The sequence below is a fragment of the Pseudonaja textilis genome, chromosome Z (assembly GCF_049901715.1).
Source record: "Pseudonaja textilis isolate UNSWEBS1 chromosome Z, rPseTex1.2, whole genome shotgun sequence".
In the NCBI taxonomy this organism is placed as follows: domain Eukaryota; kingdom Metazoa; phylum Chordata; class Lepidosauria; order Squamata; family Elapidae; genus Pseudonaja; species Pseudonaja textilis.
This window is the reverse complement of record NC_142008.1, coordinates 103,595,051-103,612,900: the sequence shown is the minus strand read 5'-3', so window position 1 is coordinate 103,612,900 and position 17,850 is coordinate 103,595,051. Positions and strand designations below refer to the sequence as shown.

The window sequence follows — 17,850 nt, the reverse complement described above, 5'->3', positions numbered from 1 at the left end:
CTTTTGCCAATTTCATTAGTAACTCATGCTGAGCCTCAGGATTGTCTATTTGCCTCCATAAAGCATCTTGTTATCTGTAATAAAATCAGGATACAGTTCAGTAGCTTTCTGTCTGATGTTAGAGAAAGCTTGATGAGGCTTGCCAGAAACAGGCACTTTTGAGAATCCTTGATAGGCACACTCAGAAGAAACCCGTAAAGTGGCAGCTGGTAATACAATGATTATCAACTGGAGCAAAATTGCCAGATCCATACAATTGCTCAGGAATAAAAGCCCCCCTGAATGCTGGGCACGCACAGCACATTGATGTCTAAATTCACTGTCCCATACTACATATTGCACTGGAGTCAGCAAGATATGAAAGGTGGTTTTCCAATCTTCAGGTACTAAAATATGATTTCTCATAGTAGCTTCTAATATTCCCTGCACATAGGTACTTCCCAATTCCATATCTCTAATTCCTTTCCTTAGTTCTGTTAAAATTAGATATGACAGAGGGCGATATTCTACTATTTGAGCTCCATTTTGATCTACTTGTCCAGTGGCATGCACTGGACACACAGAAAGCATTTCTGCTATTTCTTCTACACACACACACGTCTAATTGTTCTTCCAATATTTTCCTTATGGGGGTGTACACTGGCCGTGGAGCAGCAAAAGATTTAGCTTCTTCTGATGAAACTGTAGGTCCAATTGAAAATGATTTTGGAGTGACAATTTTTACCTGATCATCATCAGGAGGGGGGCTGGTAGTTAATCTTTGCCTCATTGAGACATCAAAGCCAAATTGTTCCACTGCTTGATGGCATTGATACCATCGATGTAATATTTGAACTGGAGTCCTGGGTTCAAGATGTAATGTACGCCCTATCTTTATCCAATCTTGTAACCCGAGTGTCCCGTGCTCAGGGTACCAGGGGCAAAGCTTTCCTCTCTCTTCAATCAGCTTCTTTATATCAGCCTCAGGAATGTTTGCACCTGTTTTATGTAACAGGAATTTAAGGTCCTGAACATGTTTCTGCTGATGATGAATAAATTACAGCCCATACTTACCTCTGATCGGTCCCAGAGGATGTGGTGCGCACCTTTGGGGTCTGTTTCAGATGAAGGCAAGTATGTTGGGAGCTGAGTCCCCATAGGGTAAATGTCCCTGTTCAGGAGCCACTTGTGGGAATTCAATAACCAGTCATTTCAGTGTCCAAAGATGTCTGACCACATATGTGGCGTTTATTATTTTTATACTACTTTTACAAGCAAAGAAGAGTAACATAGATACAGTATTCAGATTGGAGAATAAATCCCACATGGGTGAAATCTCTCAACCACATTGGTACAACCTCCCAACCAATCCTTAAGACTAGTGGTGATGTTAGTAAATGAGAGCACCTATATGTCTGGAAAGTCTGGGACTTTCCAGCCTAACAGATAGAGGATGAGATCATGCAGTAACAAAAGAGGCCCTCTTAGCCAAATGCGCAGTCTGCTGCTAGCATCTAGCACATCCAGAGGATCTCAGTGGCTACTACAACTTTATAAGCTAAAATGACATACATAAGTTAGTAATACAAAAAATGAATCTTTGATGACTCCCTGTCCTAATATGTAAAGTTAATTATGGTACAGCTTTCTGAGAAAGCTGTATAGGGCACACTGCAAATGCTAATACTAGTTGACTGATTTCATAAAACACACTAAATATTTCATAAAGTGTGAAATACCACTGCTTTCCAAAGCTGTGAGGCTTAGGATCACTCATTTTACCAAGCAAGTAAATAGATTATCCATAATAAAAATTATTATTTAATGTTACATTAAACTAACTGGAGAGAAAAAATCATAACTAGAAAACTTTTGGATAAACATTTACACAGAACATAAATTTTTATGTGAAAATACTGTGTTTTTATTTCTTTACAATCAAGACTAGCAATTGAAATAGGATGAATATTATGCTGATTCTAAGATGTTCTTTAAAAAAAACCTTTCAAACCAGACTGCTAATATTTACACTATATAATGCATATAATATGAAGAGGAATAAATATAATTAAAGCTTTCTCTTTTTCAAAAATAAATATCTATAGATGCTGCAGATAAAGTGCATGTGGCAGTGGTGGGATTCCAATTTTTTTTACTAATGGAGTTCATTTTTTTCATTGGTATTTTTCCATTCTGAATGTAACAGTTCCAATGGTGGGATTCAAATTTTTTTTACTACCGGTTCTGTGGGTGTGGCTTGGTGGGCATGGCAGGGGAAGGATACTGTAAAATCTCCAGTCAGACATAGTATTTGCCGGTTCTCTGAACTACTAAAAATTTCTACTACCTGTTCTCCAGAACTGGTCAGAACCTGCTGAATACCACCTCTGATAGAGATGCAATCTATAAATATTTAGGAGAAAGGAAAAGACATGTGTGGGCTGGTGTTCTATGTTCTAGAGCAGGGGTCTCCAACCTTGGCAAATTTAAGCCTGGTGGACTTCAACTCCCAGAATTCAGTCTCCAAGCTTAATGTTGACAAGATTGGAGACCCCTGTTCTAGAGGAATTTAAGAAACTCTGTCTTGATCTCTAAAACCAGATTAATAAGCATAATTACTATATTTATATAATGTGCTTTTACTAGTAAACCATAGCATATTTTGAAGTGCTGCCTGAGTTCATGCAATCTGCTAGAAATACAGAACCTCAATATCATTTTAGTTTAACATGTTATGTGAATCCAGGTGTTCTATTTCATGATAGGGATTAAAGTCTGAGCAGAAATCTTGTAATACTCTGTTAGAAAAATTTATAGAAATGTATCCCCTGTGCTAATGTGTAGGACTGGAACTGCTGTTTTAGGCTGAAGCACTAAGCTTATTTTCTATTCTGAACTCTAAATCTTATCTTGGAATAAGTAGCTGGTTCCTCTGAGATTCTGTTATAGCTCCTTTTCTTCTTCCTCCATGAATGTCCAAAAATTTATCTGTCCTTCTGAGACTTTTCCACATAGAATGCATCAAAATATTCTCCAATATGCAGCCAGAAAAACATGTTAATGACAGTGATTGTAATATTTTCAAAGGATTGGCTACATTATAGCACTCATAAGTGCCATTGTAGCACTCATAAGTGCCATAGACCCTGCCCTGCCACTAGAGGGTGCTCAGGCTTCATATATTAAGACTAACTCTATACACATCTGCACATATACACAATTCTTTTGATATGGTTTATTACATTTCAAAAGCAGGAATAAAATGCCAACAAGCAAAGAAAAATAAAAAAGAGAAAAACTGAACAAAATGTCTGAATGAGGGTTTGGGGAACCAGACTCCACATTTACATCAAGGGTGGGTGGTGGGTTCAAGTCTTCTAGTACATCAGAAATATCTGTCATGGATGAAGGAGTTGCCATGCTTCAAATTTGGAAAAGGTACAACATCAGTTGTGGAAGATTTGCTGTTGGTGGGAAGTGAATCTCGTATTTTAGGTCTTATAATGTCCATTGCATGACTGATATTTAGAGTCTGTGGTTGAGATTTTTCCCTGTATTCCCCTGGTTGTGGGAGACTGCTAGGCAACTGAGGCGGTTCCACCTGCTCATTTTGTAGCGAGTGCTGCTCATCCACGTAGGCCTTGACCTATGTATCTGGGCTCTCTTCTCCCAACTCTTCGAGGTCAAAGTTGAAGGAGGCATTGTTGGCCATCAACCACAATGCTGCGGCCTGTGCTGTCTTTGCTGCCATGTCTCTTTGTCATTCAAGCAACTCCACTTGGGTCTGAGTTTTGGCTATTTCTGCCTGTTTTTTGGCCATTTCTGCTTTTTGGTTGGCTTGAGCTTTGGCCATGTCTGCATGTTGTTTGGCCATTTCTGCTTGTTAGTTGGCCACTTCTGCTTGTTGGTTGGCCACTTCTGCTTGTTGGTTGGCCATTTCTGCCTTCTGCCATATCACCTCTGTCATAATACATAAATCTGCCTCTGCAGCAGAGATTTGCCATGAGACGCTGAAGCCTGCTTGTGAACTAGCTGGTTTGGGATGGAGGTAGGAGGCTATCTTAGAATAGTGGGAAGAAGACACATGTGATCGAGGAGTTATGTCAGATGTGGCCCACTCCCTTGACACTACTTCCAGTTGAAGCATGTCGTTGAGCACTGCCTGGAGGGCATTTTCCCCTTTCTTAACACATTCTGCATATTCCTTGTTAATCCCTTCAAAGCCTTGAATGTGCACTTGGAGCTTTGGGTCACCCAGTCTTGAATGGATGTACTTGAGTTTACTTTCGCTGTCTTTCCACCCTAGGAGAAGGTCACCTAGGTCATTCAGCAATGTGCGGATGTGCATGTTGGGGCTTTACAGATATCCAGGAGCTCCAACCATAAGTCTGTATAGCAGCGATACTGCCTGTCCTGATCCCTCCTATAGCATGGCTCCTACCAGGTCAGATAGGATGGACACAATCTTAATTCCTTCCCCTAAATATTTCATCTGATGGGAGCTAGGAAGCATGCCTTTTCCACTGCAGTTCCTGCCCTATGCAGTTCAGTAATACTCCACACTCCTAGCCCTGCCTAAAGCTTTGAAAGACCTGGCTTCCCTTGTCCACCCACAAGTGCTGGGATAAGATTAGATGACTGCACACCAGAAGTTTGATTTGGCCCCGGATCTTGGATGGCTTTAATTCTGTAATGTGTTTAGTTTTATAACTTAATATGGTTTCTCTGCTGTTTTAACTTTTGATTGGGAACTGTCCAGATTTAGTTATAAGATGGGAGCAATGAAAATGTTTTAAATAAATAAAAAGCACAGTAGTAATAATTAATAACTATATTATTTTTTCAACCACCTACTTAAAATTAGGGGAACTATTCAGAGGTGGTATTCAGCAGGTTCTGACCAGTTCTGGAGAACCGGTAGTGGAAATTTTGAGTAGTCCAGAGAACTGGCAAATACCACCTCTGACTGGAGATTTTACAGTACCCTTCTCCTGCCATGTCCACCAAGCCACACCCACAGAACCAGTAGCAAAAAATTTTGAAAACCACCATTGGAACTGTTACATTCAGAATGGAAAAATACCAATGAAAAAAATGAACTCCATTAGTTCTTATGAGAAGAGCTGTGCAGTTTGCAGGTTATGGATTCAACTGTCAACACCTCCATATAAATAATAATATATATTACATGTCCAACAGCAAGCCAATTGTAACGTTCTTTAAGGTATAACTTTTTTAAGGTTCATGATAGATCTTGTGATCAAATAACACTGATTTGAAATTTTGTTTCCTAGAGATTGTATGCATTGATTTTTTTTTAAATAAAGCAAAACATTCCCCAGGAACTAAGTGGGAAACAGACAATTGCTTTCAATGTACTAAAAAATTGGATGGAATGTATTGCTGTAGCAGGTAGGAAAAATGTTGAAAATGGCATGTTTTATATATTTTTTAAAAAAATACTGTGATAAAGCCAAATATTACACATTTTCCAAAATGGAAAACACGGTAATTGAATTGAAACAAGTAGCCCATAGAAGCAAATGATAATTTTTTTTTGCAATATTTTGATGTTCATTAAGTTGGCAAAGTTGATGACTCTTTATTGTTTTTTTTAGAAGCAAGCTATAGTTGGGAATCTTTGGGTAATTAAAAATTGATTATACCACCCATGTTAACAGCCTATTCATGTTAGCAGGCCACTTAAGTTTACCAAGATTTTAAATCAGGATTTTTCTTTCAACGGTATAGAAAAATTTATAATCATTTATATTGGCAAATTCTTTGCTCCCTAGGGGAGTTGTATAGACTTCTACCTTAATTTATGTATATGTTAATATAAATTGCCCAGGGCTTTTTAAAATACAAATTCCCTTGATTTTTTTAATGCAGTTTTTATGCAATTTCCAGAAGTAGGTCTTTTTCATTTGCAAATTTTGATTAGAAAATATAGCTATTTGAATACTTATTTTTAATGTTTGTGCAATTTTAAAATAGTGTATATACGTGAATAAACAAAAATTTTATGTGCTAAAATACACTTCCCAAATTGTGTTTGGTTTATCCAAGGATGGGCTTATCCATGGGTTTATACAATAATACTTTTTAAGTACCCATACTTCCTGTATATACTTGTAGATAAGTGTATACAGATAAGCAGACTCTCAAATTTTTAACCAAAATATCTATCGTATACCCTTGACCGAAGAGTGGTACATTCCACTCCGTCTATCTGGGATGGTCATCCTCTACCACCAAGTGTACAGCTTCGGGAAGGACGCACTTGGAGTGGTGAGGGAGGAAGGGGACACTCGCCTAGCCAGTCAGATCAGACAAATCAACCCTGGCGATCAATGGGGTGACAGATGTTGCAGCCAGATCACCCTCACATTACGAATTCTGGAACTTATCACATTTGCCGATGCTGTGAGAGTATGTTTTTTTAAAAAATTTAAACCCACCCAAGGATGCAGAAACAAAGGCCAACACCAAAAGCAAAAAGGGTCTTGAAAAGTTAATATCAGACTGGCAAAAATTCTGGTGGATAAAACTGTAGCTACTTTATAAAACAAAAGTTGCTAATGTTTTGACTAGTTTAGTTTTCCAAGTTTAACAAAATGTCAATCTGTATTATAATTTTTTAAAGGCATCATATAAATCATTATTTTGGATGAAAACCTGTGTTAAATCTAACAACATGTGAATATGAGATTGTGTCCTGGTCACCTCAACAAGCTTAATTTTGAAAACAAAATATCTTCTTCTTTTTTGTCAGTAAAGGCAGATGTCTATTTCTACCCTCAAAACATGATTAGCCTATTCTGGCTAAACAATAACCAAGTTCAGACAGCAACTAAAATATTAAATCCTGAGCTGCATATATTTTTGTTTCATATTTTAAAATCAGAGAGATGCTTACAACAATATCATCAGTATAATTTACATTAAACATTATATAAACTATGCAGTTTATATATAATGAGAAAACAGCAATAGAAAGTTAAAATATATAAGCATTTAAACAAAAAGCTATATCTCTCTACTATCTATCTACATATTCTTTATTAAGATATAGATTGAAAGTTCAAAAACATTTCAGGCAAAGAGAAATGAATCAAAGATTAATAAAACACTAAACTAATCCAAAAAGAAATTCCTCCAGAGTAAATAAACAAATGATTCAAAAACTCATTCTCCTTTTTCTCTCCATGTCTTGTCACACTGAAGTTCTTGGAGAGATTTTCAAGGGATTTTCTTTGTCCCTCACTAGGAGAAAAGGGAACACTTTCTCACAAAATGGATAATTAAAAGTAAAGATATGAGCCATTGAGTCAGCATTATAAAAGATAAGCCTATCAAAATCATGCTCCAGGATAACTAAGATACGTTCTGGTGATTTCCAAAGTGTAAGTTTGATTGGAGGGCTTGTAGATGCTTGGTATTCTCCTTGTGCTAATTGCAGTACCCAGAATCCTTGAGTAATGGTAATATCTTCTGAATATGTTCTTTCTACTGATTCCCGGGCAATCCCAATGGCCCACTCTTTGGCCTTTCCCACTTCCACCACCCATTCTAGAGTCCCAGACTCAATACCTTCTGCTCCCAGGACACCTGGTAAAAACCGGAAGCACTCAGGGTTGTCAAGAAGGACCTTGGTTTGCTCCCCCATATGTACTGTTTTCCGATCTTCTGAAAGGATGAGGGCAGGATAAGCTGTCTTGGGATCCAAGATCACTTCCACTAAAGTTGTAAATAAAAATATTACAATGATATTTTCTGTCAGGCTAAGATTAAAAACAATATAGAACAATTCAACCAAAATTCTCTTCTTTATTTGCTTACACACAATAGCCACACAAAGCCACACAATGGCTGCTTCCAAAATGGTACCCACTTTCCTACAGTGGCCTCTATATTGGAAAGTTTCTCTTTCTGAAGTGGCACTTGGTAGGGGGATGTAAGTATGAGCCCTCAATCAAAATGCAATTGTGGATACTATAAACATTTGCATTTCTAGAGAAACACAGAGCTAAGCTTGGAGTAAAAATGTGGCATTTGGAAAACATGAATTAAACCCAGAAAGAACTTACTAGCAAGAAATTTAACTTGATTTTCTACAGTATACAGATAATCCTTGAATTATAACCATAATGGAACTTGTCCATAATAGTCTAAGGTGGTGATGGTCATTAAGTGGGGCGCTGACATGATTGCCTTCCTTAATAACACCCACCCTGCTCTCCCCAATGCATTTGTTAAATGGAGTATAGGGTGCCTCAGGTGTACAGCAATTCAGACTGGGATAAGCATTCAGATCTATCTTCTTCTGCCCTTCTTTCTGCAGCAACCCCAAGACTTTAATTTAGGAACACATTAATTCATTCAACAGCAACTAACCTTTCTTTCGGATGCCCAAAAACTTGTCACGTAGATTTGACTGTATTGTCTTTTCTCGTTCTTTTTTTTCTTTCTTGGTCATGGTAGGTGGCTTTGGAAATAAATCTGCTGGAAATAAATGGTCATTCTTAGATTAGAAGAAATAGAATCTACTTGGTTTCCTTTGTTCCTTCTGCAACCATCTGATAGGCTAAACAAATAAATGCATCAGTGCATAGTTAATGCAGTGAGCATCAACTGATAAAATGAACAACAAACAATATTGGATAGAACAGATTTTTTCCCCAACCAGACGTCTCCTACTGCCATCGTTTTGTGCATCACATCTTGAGGAGCATTGTTTCCCAGAGAGTTAGTAGAATTTCCTGCAACTATGGGGTCCAATGAAGAATAGGAAACAAGAAGGAATCAATTCCAGCTCTTCTTTTATCACCAGTTTCCAAAAAAGACCGAAGTAATGATAATGTAGTGATGTAAAAATAAAAGCATTTAAGGTTATTTTTAGTGTGTTCAGTTTGTTCTCCATGATCGCAGGTGCCTATGTTTGAATAATCCATCATGCATTGAGAAAAGCTGGCCAACAGAATTTTTCATCAAAATACCAAATTCAAAAATAAAAATGTAAAAGGATTTCTTGTTTGTCTGAGGAGGCAGATGCCTCAGCTAAAACAAAGGGGATAACTATTAACTCACAAAACATCTCTAGTTGTTTTTGGTTTGCTAGATTAGTAAATCAGCTAAAACAAGAGGTGAGACCTGAGTTGCAGAAAACAAGATGAACATCACAACAGACTCTATTAAATACTGCATTCACTACTTCATATTTATTTCCCTTTTCCTCCAGCTGTCTGACACACTTGCTCTACACTCCAAAATGACAATATGTAAAGACTGTTCTCACATTGATTTTGAGAGAAAGATTATTAGAAAGCGAGGGGGAAAGAGGATTAGAAGCCAACAAAGGACATGAGTGCTTAAGAGTCACCCTTGGGTTACCAGTTGGGCTTTCTCTACATACATTCCAGCATTTCCTTTCGGATTCTTGCTGCCAAATCCTTTTTATTTCTTCTGTCTAGAATGCTGACAGTCATCTTCAAGGCCTTGGCATCATCAAACGCCTCAATCATGTATCGGGCTATTTCAATGTGGGCAGCTTTCTCAGTCTTGGAGCGGCGAATGGGCTTATAGCCCTTCTCCACTGGGTAGTCCTCAAGGTGCATCTTAAATTTCTTAAATTCCTCATCATTCAGCTCTTCCAAATAGTCAACTAGTTTGCAGCGGGGAGTGTGTGACATTGTGCTCTCCCCAGTCAAATGTACCTGAAAAAAAGAAAATGTAAAAAATTCAATAGAAATCAGATTAAAAGGATGAAACCTAGTGTGGTGTAAGTTTAGATAGGCAAAAGAAAGCAAGTTAAATATAGCAAGCCCTCAGAGGAAAGAAGCTTCATTAAACTCTGGCCACTTTCAAAGGTCAAGCATGCATTTGATAATATATATTAGTATAAACATGATTATTAATACATGAAATAGATATGAATAAAAGGGAACATTAAGATAGGGAAGGTAGGCATCTTGGTGAGCTTATGCACGCCCCTTACAGACCTCTTAGGAATGGGGTGAGGTCAACAGTAGACAGTCTGAGGTTAAATCAGATACATTCTTTTGTCTATGTCCATCATGTTCTCCTAACCTAAACAAACTGAGTACCCTGCCTGACAGAGTTGAAAGCATAGAATCACTCATTCACTCAATAGAAGAACGCTTAGTAACATGTTTTGAAACAACTATACAAGCAAGCCTAATCTCTCTTGAAAAAAAAAAATGAAGCACGGATAAGTGATTACCTATCAGCTCAAAATCAAATCCCACAACTACCACAACCACTACCTCAACTACAATCACAACTACAACCAAAAATAACCACCAAACCACAGCCACAAACAATTACTATTCCATCAAATAATTCCACAAATAATATCCCCTTACTCATCAGGGACATCATGGAACGTGAGCAGAAACGTCCAAATGCCATCTTATTTAGTCTCGAAGACACCAGCGAATCAGACAACACCATCAAGGTTCGCGATATCAGAAACAACTCAAATACAACAAACATATCTCCTGAAGATATAATTGAAATAACCAGAGATGGTCCTGGGTACAAATACAGTGACAGCTCTGTGTCCAGCAAACATATATTCATTCATATAATAAACACCATTGCAAAATCCAATCCCACCCATAAAAAATTTCACTCAAGACCAGACTTATCCATACTGCAAAGAATCTGCTCCCATGAACTCCGCGCAGAACTCAAAAACCATCTAGACAATGGAGAAAAGGACCTGTACATTGACTACCATGCTGAATGTATCAAAAGTAAGTCACACAACCCACAACTCAGCATCCAACCCCACTTAAACCAATCCACCATCATCCAAGACTAGGCATGCAAGCTCCCAACTACCTCAATTCCAACTACAGCTGGCCTTAAATGCAAGCTATTCAATGAAGAAGCCTTGTGAATAAAATACCTGAATTTCTCCTCTTACTAAATACGGGTAAATTTGACATTATATTTGTCTGTGAAATATGGCTCAATACATCTCTCCCTGACTCCATCACCACAGTAAGATACTATCATGTTTACCGATCAGATCATGAAATCTGTAAAGGTGTTGCTATCTTCTATAAAAAGTCCTTATATCTAAAAAAACATCCAAGTTACCCAGGAGCTTGCTATTCCTGAGACCATCATCTGTGAACTGTTCTTAAATATCACATTTTGATTCTTACTATGTTACAGAGTCCCTGATTATGACATCGAACATGCAAACAAGCTAAATACACTACTAACATGGGCAGCATCCTGCCCACACAGTTTTATCTTTCTTGGTGACTTCAATCTACCTCATATTAACTGGACGCTTAACGAATGTACAACTGAACCCACACATGCAACCTTTTACAATGCCGTAACAAATCTGGGACTAGAACAACTAGTAACCAACAATACTAGACTTAATAACTGCCTCAATATCATCTTCTGCAATAGTTTGAATTCAATTTATGGAATAAAATTAAAGAACCCTTTTCCAACAGTGCCCACAACATGATTGACTTTTGTCTCAACATACGTCCACACAAAAATCATCACAACGATGGAATCCCCAATTATAAGTTCAAAAAAGGCAACTATGATCTTATAAACAATGATCTCTCATCCCTTGATTTGCAATTTCTATTCACTGGATGCAATACTGTTGAAGACCATTACAACATATTTTTACTTGAAGTCAAAAGAGTCATCAAACTATATGTACCAATAACAACTCCCAAAACCAGAAAAAAAAAGATTACCCATAACAATAAGGAAGCTTCAATCCAAAAGAAATCATTTGGGTGGAAAAACAAATCTGGTCACATTGCCAACTTCAAAAGTCAATACAAAAATTTATGCCACCAGATAAAGACTGAATACACCAATTATCACATTAAACAAGAGGAAAACTTTCTATGTACCAATTCCACCCATGCTTTCTACAATTTTGTAAACAACAAACTAAAAGTCTCAAGGTCCATCAAACCCCTGAAAGGACCAAATGGTAAAGACTGCAACGACAACACCATTAAAGCCAACCTCTAAGCATAATCTTTGAAAAATCTTTCAGGACCAGCTCCTTGCCAAACCTATGGTCTCAAGCCATGGTCATCCCCATCTTCGAAAAGGGAGACCCCATCCTAGTTGAAAATTACAGATCAATCTCTTTATGCTGTGTCACCTGTAAAGTCATGGAATTAATTATTAACCAATCCATTATCCTCCACTTAGAGACAAACAATTTGCTTTCAGAAAAAAACTATCCTGTAATCTGCAACTCTTACACTGCAGAAACATATGGACTACACAACTCAATCTGGGCAAAGCAATAGACGCAATCTACTTAGACTTCTGTAAAGCCTTTGATTCAGTGATACATGACAAACTACTCCTAAAACTAAAATCTTATGGTATCTCTGGACATCTGCATAACTGGATAGAAGCATTCCTGTCAAACAAACAATAAATGGTCAAAATTGGGAGCGTCCCATCAAATTCTATCAACAGTAATGTCCCCCAGGGCCACCACACTTCATACTCTACTTAAATGATCTCTGTGATCATATTAAAAGCAACTACTTTCTCTTAGCTGATGATGTAAAGTTATTCAACATCACAGACAATACTGCTACCCTTCAAAAAGATCATGACTATGTATCAGAATGGTCAAACAAATGGCAACTTCAAATCTCAACAAATAAATGCTCTGTCTTACATATTGGGAAAAAAAAATCAGAAAATAAAATACAAGCTGAATAGTCAAGACCTTGTTGGTGATTCAAACTCTGTCAAGGACCTTGGAGTTCTCATATCTAATGATCTAAGTGCTAGAGCCAACTGTAACTACATAACCAAAAAGGCATTAAGAGTTGTTAACCTAATCCTACGTAGCTTTTTCTCCAGTAATATCACACTACTAATGAGAGCATACAAAACATTTCCTAGACCAATACTTGAATGCAGCTCATCAGTCTGGAACCCGCATTATGGATCTGATATTAACACAATTGAGAAAGTCCAGAAATATTTCACAAGAAGAGTTCTCTACTCCTCAATTCGTTGTAGAATACTTTATGCCACCAGACTTGAAATTCTAGACCTAGAAAACCTTGAATTACACCATCTTCGGTCTGATCTAAGTATGGTATATAAAATCATACATTGCAATGACTTACCTGTCAATGAATACTTCAGCTTCAACCATAACAATACAAGAGCACACAATAGATACAAACTCAAGGTAAACCGCACCAAACTTGATTGCAGGAAATACAACTTCAGCAACAGAGTGGTCAATGTCTGGAATACTCTACCTGACTCTGTGGTTTCTTCCCCAAATCCCAAAAACTTTAACTTTAGACTTTCTACTATTGACCTCACCCCTTTCCTAAGAGGTCTGTAGGAGGCGTGCATAAGCTCACCAATGTGAGTACCGTCCCTGCCCTATTGTTTATTTTTCTTTTTTCTTATATGTATCCATTTAATATATCCATAACTATGTTTATACTTATACCTGTTATCTTATAATTGCTTGACAGAAAGAAAGAAAGAAAGGAAGAAAGGAAGAAAGAAAGAAAGAAAGAAAGAAAGAAAGAAAGAAAGAAAGAAAGAAAGAAAGAAAGAAAGAAAGAAAGAAAGAAAGAAAGAAAGAAAGAAAGAAAGAAAGAAAGAAAGTGTTTGAGGTTAGTGGAAGGTCTCTAAGAGGGTAGCAGAAAAAGCAGAAACGGGGGCCAGGCAAAGCTACTACTTCTTCCGCTTAGTCATTCTCCTTGACTCCCTCCATTTCTCGACTCCTGCACTCTGCCTTAACTGTAACCGAGATGGGATTCAGAGAACTCTCTTTGGATCCTGAAGAGGCTATCGCTTTCCTTTTCCCACGAACCGCCTGTGCTTTTCATGCTGCGCCTTCTCTGCTCAGGATAAGAAGGCATTCAGTGAATAAGCGGTGAGCGCTTTCTTGCAAGCCAAGGGTTGGAAGATGGCGGAAGACTGTCACTCCTGCCCAGTGGGTTGGCTTGCAATCAAGATACCTCGAAGACCTGGGGAACCGGCGCCGGTCCAGCAAGGGAGAGGAAGGCAACTCTCTCGGCTCTCCGCCCATTCCCTCCTTACCGCTGTCCGCCGCCTGCAGCCTGCCTGGACAGTTCGGAGCAAAAGAAGCGAGGCGGGACCCCGGGAAGAACTCGCCACTTATCCGCCGCCGCTTCGGGCTGCCCAGTGCGGAGAGGAAAAGTGAAAGTGGATGGAGAAGCGGGAGGGGACGTCATCCTGAGTTTTCAAGCACACAGATTGTCGTTCTCCGGCACACATACATGAATTGGAAAGCCAGTTGAGGGTGGGCGGGCACGGAACGCCCAGCTGCGTGGGTGACTTTGGAAAGGGAAATGAAGAGATGCAGCGTCGGAAACAGACAAGAGAGGCAGGAGCTCCCAGTGACTTAAAGGTCTGGGGGAAAAAAAGAAGACCCACCCTAAATTGTCCAGACGGTTAAAAGCGGCGATGGGAAGTTTGTTAAGCTTCTATTAATGTCGCTTTTCAATAAATATTACTTCACCTAGTATCGTTTCCTTTGTGGGAAGGCTGCCAATGGAGGAGTTTCCCAGGGCTGGTGCCTGCAATTCCGGATCGGTTGAACAATTCCCACCATCTCTGAGCCAGTCAGCCTCTCTAGTAGCTTGATCTATAAACATAAATAAATAAAGGTAACATGCTTTGTAAGTGTAAAACTGCGGCCTTCCTGTGCCACAAACAAACAAACAACAACAAAACAACAACAACAATAACAACAACAAAACCATTGCCAAGGCCTTTAGAACACTTTAAAAATATTTCCAACTTCAAAAGCAATTTTGGGGAAAAAGAAGGAGGAGCTTGCGCCGTGGCGATACAGCTTGCAATCGAGCTCTTCGATTGCAGCCGATATCTCCGTTTCCGGTCGGTCCAAACGGACCTAAATCATCCCGTAGGGACGACGATTGTGAGGAGCATACCCTGTGGACTCCGGGGATACCGCAAAATCCCTGGATGACCCGGGAGAAGCTCTTTTTGCTGGCAGCGGAGAGGCAGCCCCCATGCTGCTAAAGCCGGGGCAGCTCCAGAAAGGAAAAGATTGAAAGAGAAAGTTTGTCGGTTGGGTGAGAAACTTGCTTTTTTTCTATTTTTTTTGAGGATTGAAAGGACACTTTGATTGCTAGAAGAAATCTGTGTGATTTTTTGACAAAATTGATCAAGCAGCGTTTTTTTTAAGGGAGACGTCAAAGCGAGGCTTTATTTTTACTTTATTTTTATTTTTTTGCTATCGGACTTCATTGTTATTTACTGGATAACCGGACTGTTCTTTTTTATATATATATATATTTTCTATTCTCCCTTTGGATTTTTTTTTATATTTTATTTTTCTTTTCTTTTTTTTTTTTAAGGTTAGAGGCTCCCTTTGGTTATTTTATTTTATTTATTTTTTACTTTTTTTTTTCCTCTTCTCTTTAAGTATGCTATACTGAGAGGAGGGGGGAAAGTGAGAACTAAGAAACTTTGTAACACTGCCAAATATAGGCTTGGAAATACTTTACTTGAACTGGAGAGAGAAGTGAAAAACTCCTTCTCAAGGACATTTCTTGATAAGATAAAGGGAAGAGCAGAGTAGAATATTATTACAGGTGCTCCTCTGAGTTTCTGTCTACAATTAAATATTTAAGACTTGGCCTGAAGTTTGTGGGAAAGAGAAGGGAGTCATAATTAGAGCCTTGGACAATTAAGTAAAGTGCAGTGTATTGTTTCTATTTTTTTTTCTAATCTTTTTTTTTTAGTTCCGCTACCCCCTCTACTAGCATTATTGTGTATTATTATCCTAGTAAGGTCCTTATTTTTTATTTTTATTTATTCTCAAGGGGAAGCCTTTGAATTTTTCTTTTTTATTGTATTTTGATTTTTTTCTCTCTCTCTCTTTTTTCCATTGGGATTTTTGCTTTTCTTTTTAATGTATACTTTGGACTACCTTTTTCTCTTTTTTTTCTTTTTTTTCAATTGAGAATTTTTTGGCTGGATTAAGGTGTGGAGTTTGAAGAAATCCACCCTATTCTTTTTTCCTTTCTCTCTTTTTTTATTTTGGATTATAATTGGCCACTTTTTTTAAAAAAAATTGGATTAAAACTTGAAAGAATTTGAAGATTTGGAATCATCTAAAATGAGTAGGAAACTTATACCTTCAGGTGCTTCTGTGTCTACCTCTGCCTCTGCCTCCCCACCATCTGGACAACGTTCAATTCAGGCAATGTTAAAGCAAGATAAAGAAAAAGAACAAGAAAAAGCAACCTTACAGATGATCATGCAAGGAATTCAAGACCTTAAGATAAAAATTGATACCATCGAACAAAGAACAGGGAGGATGGAGGAAAAAGTGGAAAATATTCAACAAATGATGGCAAAGTATGAGGAGAGACTTCAAAAAGTTGAAGAAGGGGGTAAACGAAGAGAGGAGAAGATTGGAAATATTGATAGCAGAGTAACAGAGCTTGAACAAGAAAAAAGTGGGATGCTGAAGTGGGAGATGGAGAAGTCAGAATTTTATCTTAGATTTCAAAATATAGAAGAAGAAAAAGGGCAAGATTTGGCTGCGATAATGATAGGAATCTTGGCGGACGTCTTGGAAATAACAGAAGAAAAGATGATGGATGGAATAGATGAGATATATCGAGTCTTTACAAGATACGCGATGAGAAATAATCTGCCCAGAGAAGTTCATATCAGATTTATTAAAAAATCCATGAAGACACAAATTTTACAAGCGGCAAGAGAGAAGACGTTGAAATATAAAGGTAAAGAAATCTTGGTCTTAAAACAAGTACCTAGAAGAGTGAGAGAGAGGAGAAGAGAATATCGATTTCTGACTAAAATGTTATTGAAAAGGAGGTGAATTACAGATGGTTGATCCCAGAAGGATTGATGTTTACATGGCAAGAACAGAGACATAGAATTGATTCAATTGAGAAAGCAGAACTTTTCTACACAGAATTTTTTGGAGGGAGAGAAGAAGAGGCAGAAAAAGAGATTTCATTAATTGAATTTCAAGAGGAACAAATGGAGATTGGAAAAGAAGAAGGCGCAGTAGGTGGACAGGTGGATATTAAGGACCAGCGTGAATTAAGATCCACGAGAGCGGCTAAATCTAAATATAAAATATAACCATGGAAGAGAAAAAACTGATTACAATAAATATAAATGGACTGAATTCAGCCGTTAAAAGAAGGAAGACTTTTCATAAATTAGGGAAATTAAAGTTTGATATAATTTGCTTACAAGAAGTACACATTAAAAAGCAACATGAACAATTGTTAGTACAACCAAAATTAGGGAAATTGTTTACTTCTTTGACCCAATGTAAAAAAAGAGGAGTAGTCTTATATATTAAAGAGGCTACCCCAGCAAAACTAATTTATGCTGATGAAGAGGGGAGAATATTAATGGTGGAAATAATGGACAATAATAGAAAGATACTTTTGATTGCAATTTACGCCCTGAATGATAAACAAGAAGAATTTTATAAAAAATTACAACTGGACTGGACTATGCTAATATAATTATGTTGGGGGACTTTAACGGAATTGTGGACAATAAATTGGACTATATAGCAACAACGGCAAAGCACAACAGAAAGATACTCCCTAAATCTTTCTTTAAAATGATAGATGAATTAACTTTAAAAGACATATGGAGAGAAAGAAATGCTAAACTTAAGCAATATACTTTCTATTCAAATAGACATTTATCATGGTCCAGACTTGATATGATTTGGATCTCAACAGATTTAATATCCAGTGTTCAAGAAGTAAATATTGAAACAAGTACTTGGGCTGACCATAACCCATTGACAAT

At 37.7% G+C, this 17,850-nt stretch overlaps 1 protein-coding gene across 4 annotated transcripts; it reads right to left on the bottom strand.

Moving 5' to 3' along the window:
- Positions 1–1,195: 1,195 nt before the first annotated feature.
- Positions 1,196–14,400, bottom strand: LOC113452952 (E3 ubiquitin-protein ligase TRIM39-like). Of its 4 annotated transcripts, none has more exons than XM_087916420.1 (4): positions 14,092–14,400; positions 9,395–9,695; positions 8,377–8,484; positions 1,196–7,719 (listed from the first exon to the last, which is right to left on the bottom strand). In XM_087916420.1, exons 2-4 carry the CDS (start codon positions 9,669–9,671, stop codon positions 7,196–7,198), a joined length of 909 nt encoding a protein of 302 aa, XP_087772546.1. In that variant the 5' UTR covers positions 9,672–9,695; positions 14,092–14,400; the 3' UTR covers positions 1,196–7,195. The 4 variants fall into 4 exon arrangements, with proteins under 4 accessions (XP_087772546.1, XP_026580229.1, XP_026580228.1 ...); XM_026724444.2 differs by having other exon boundaries at positions 8,377–8,481; positions 14,010–14,393; XM_026724443.2 differs by having other exon boundaries at positions 8,377–8,481; positions 14,092–14,392.
- Between the last annotated feature and the right edge of the window lie 3,450 nt (positions 14,401–17,850).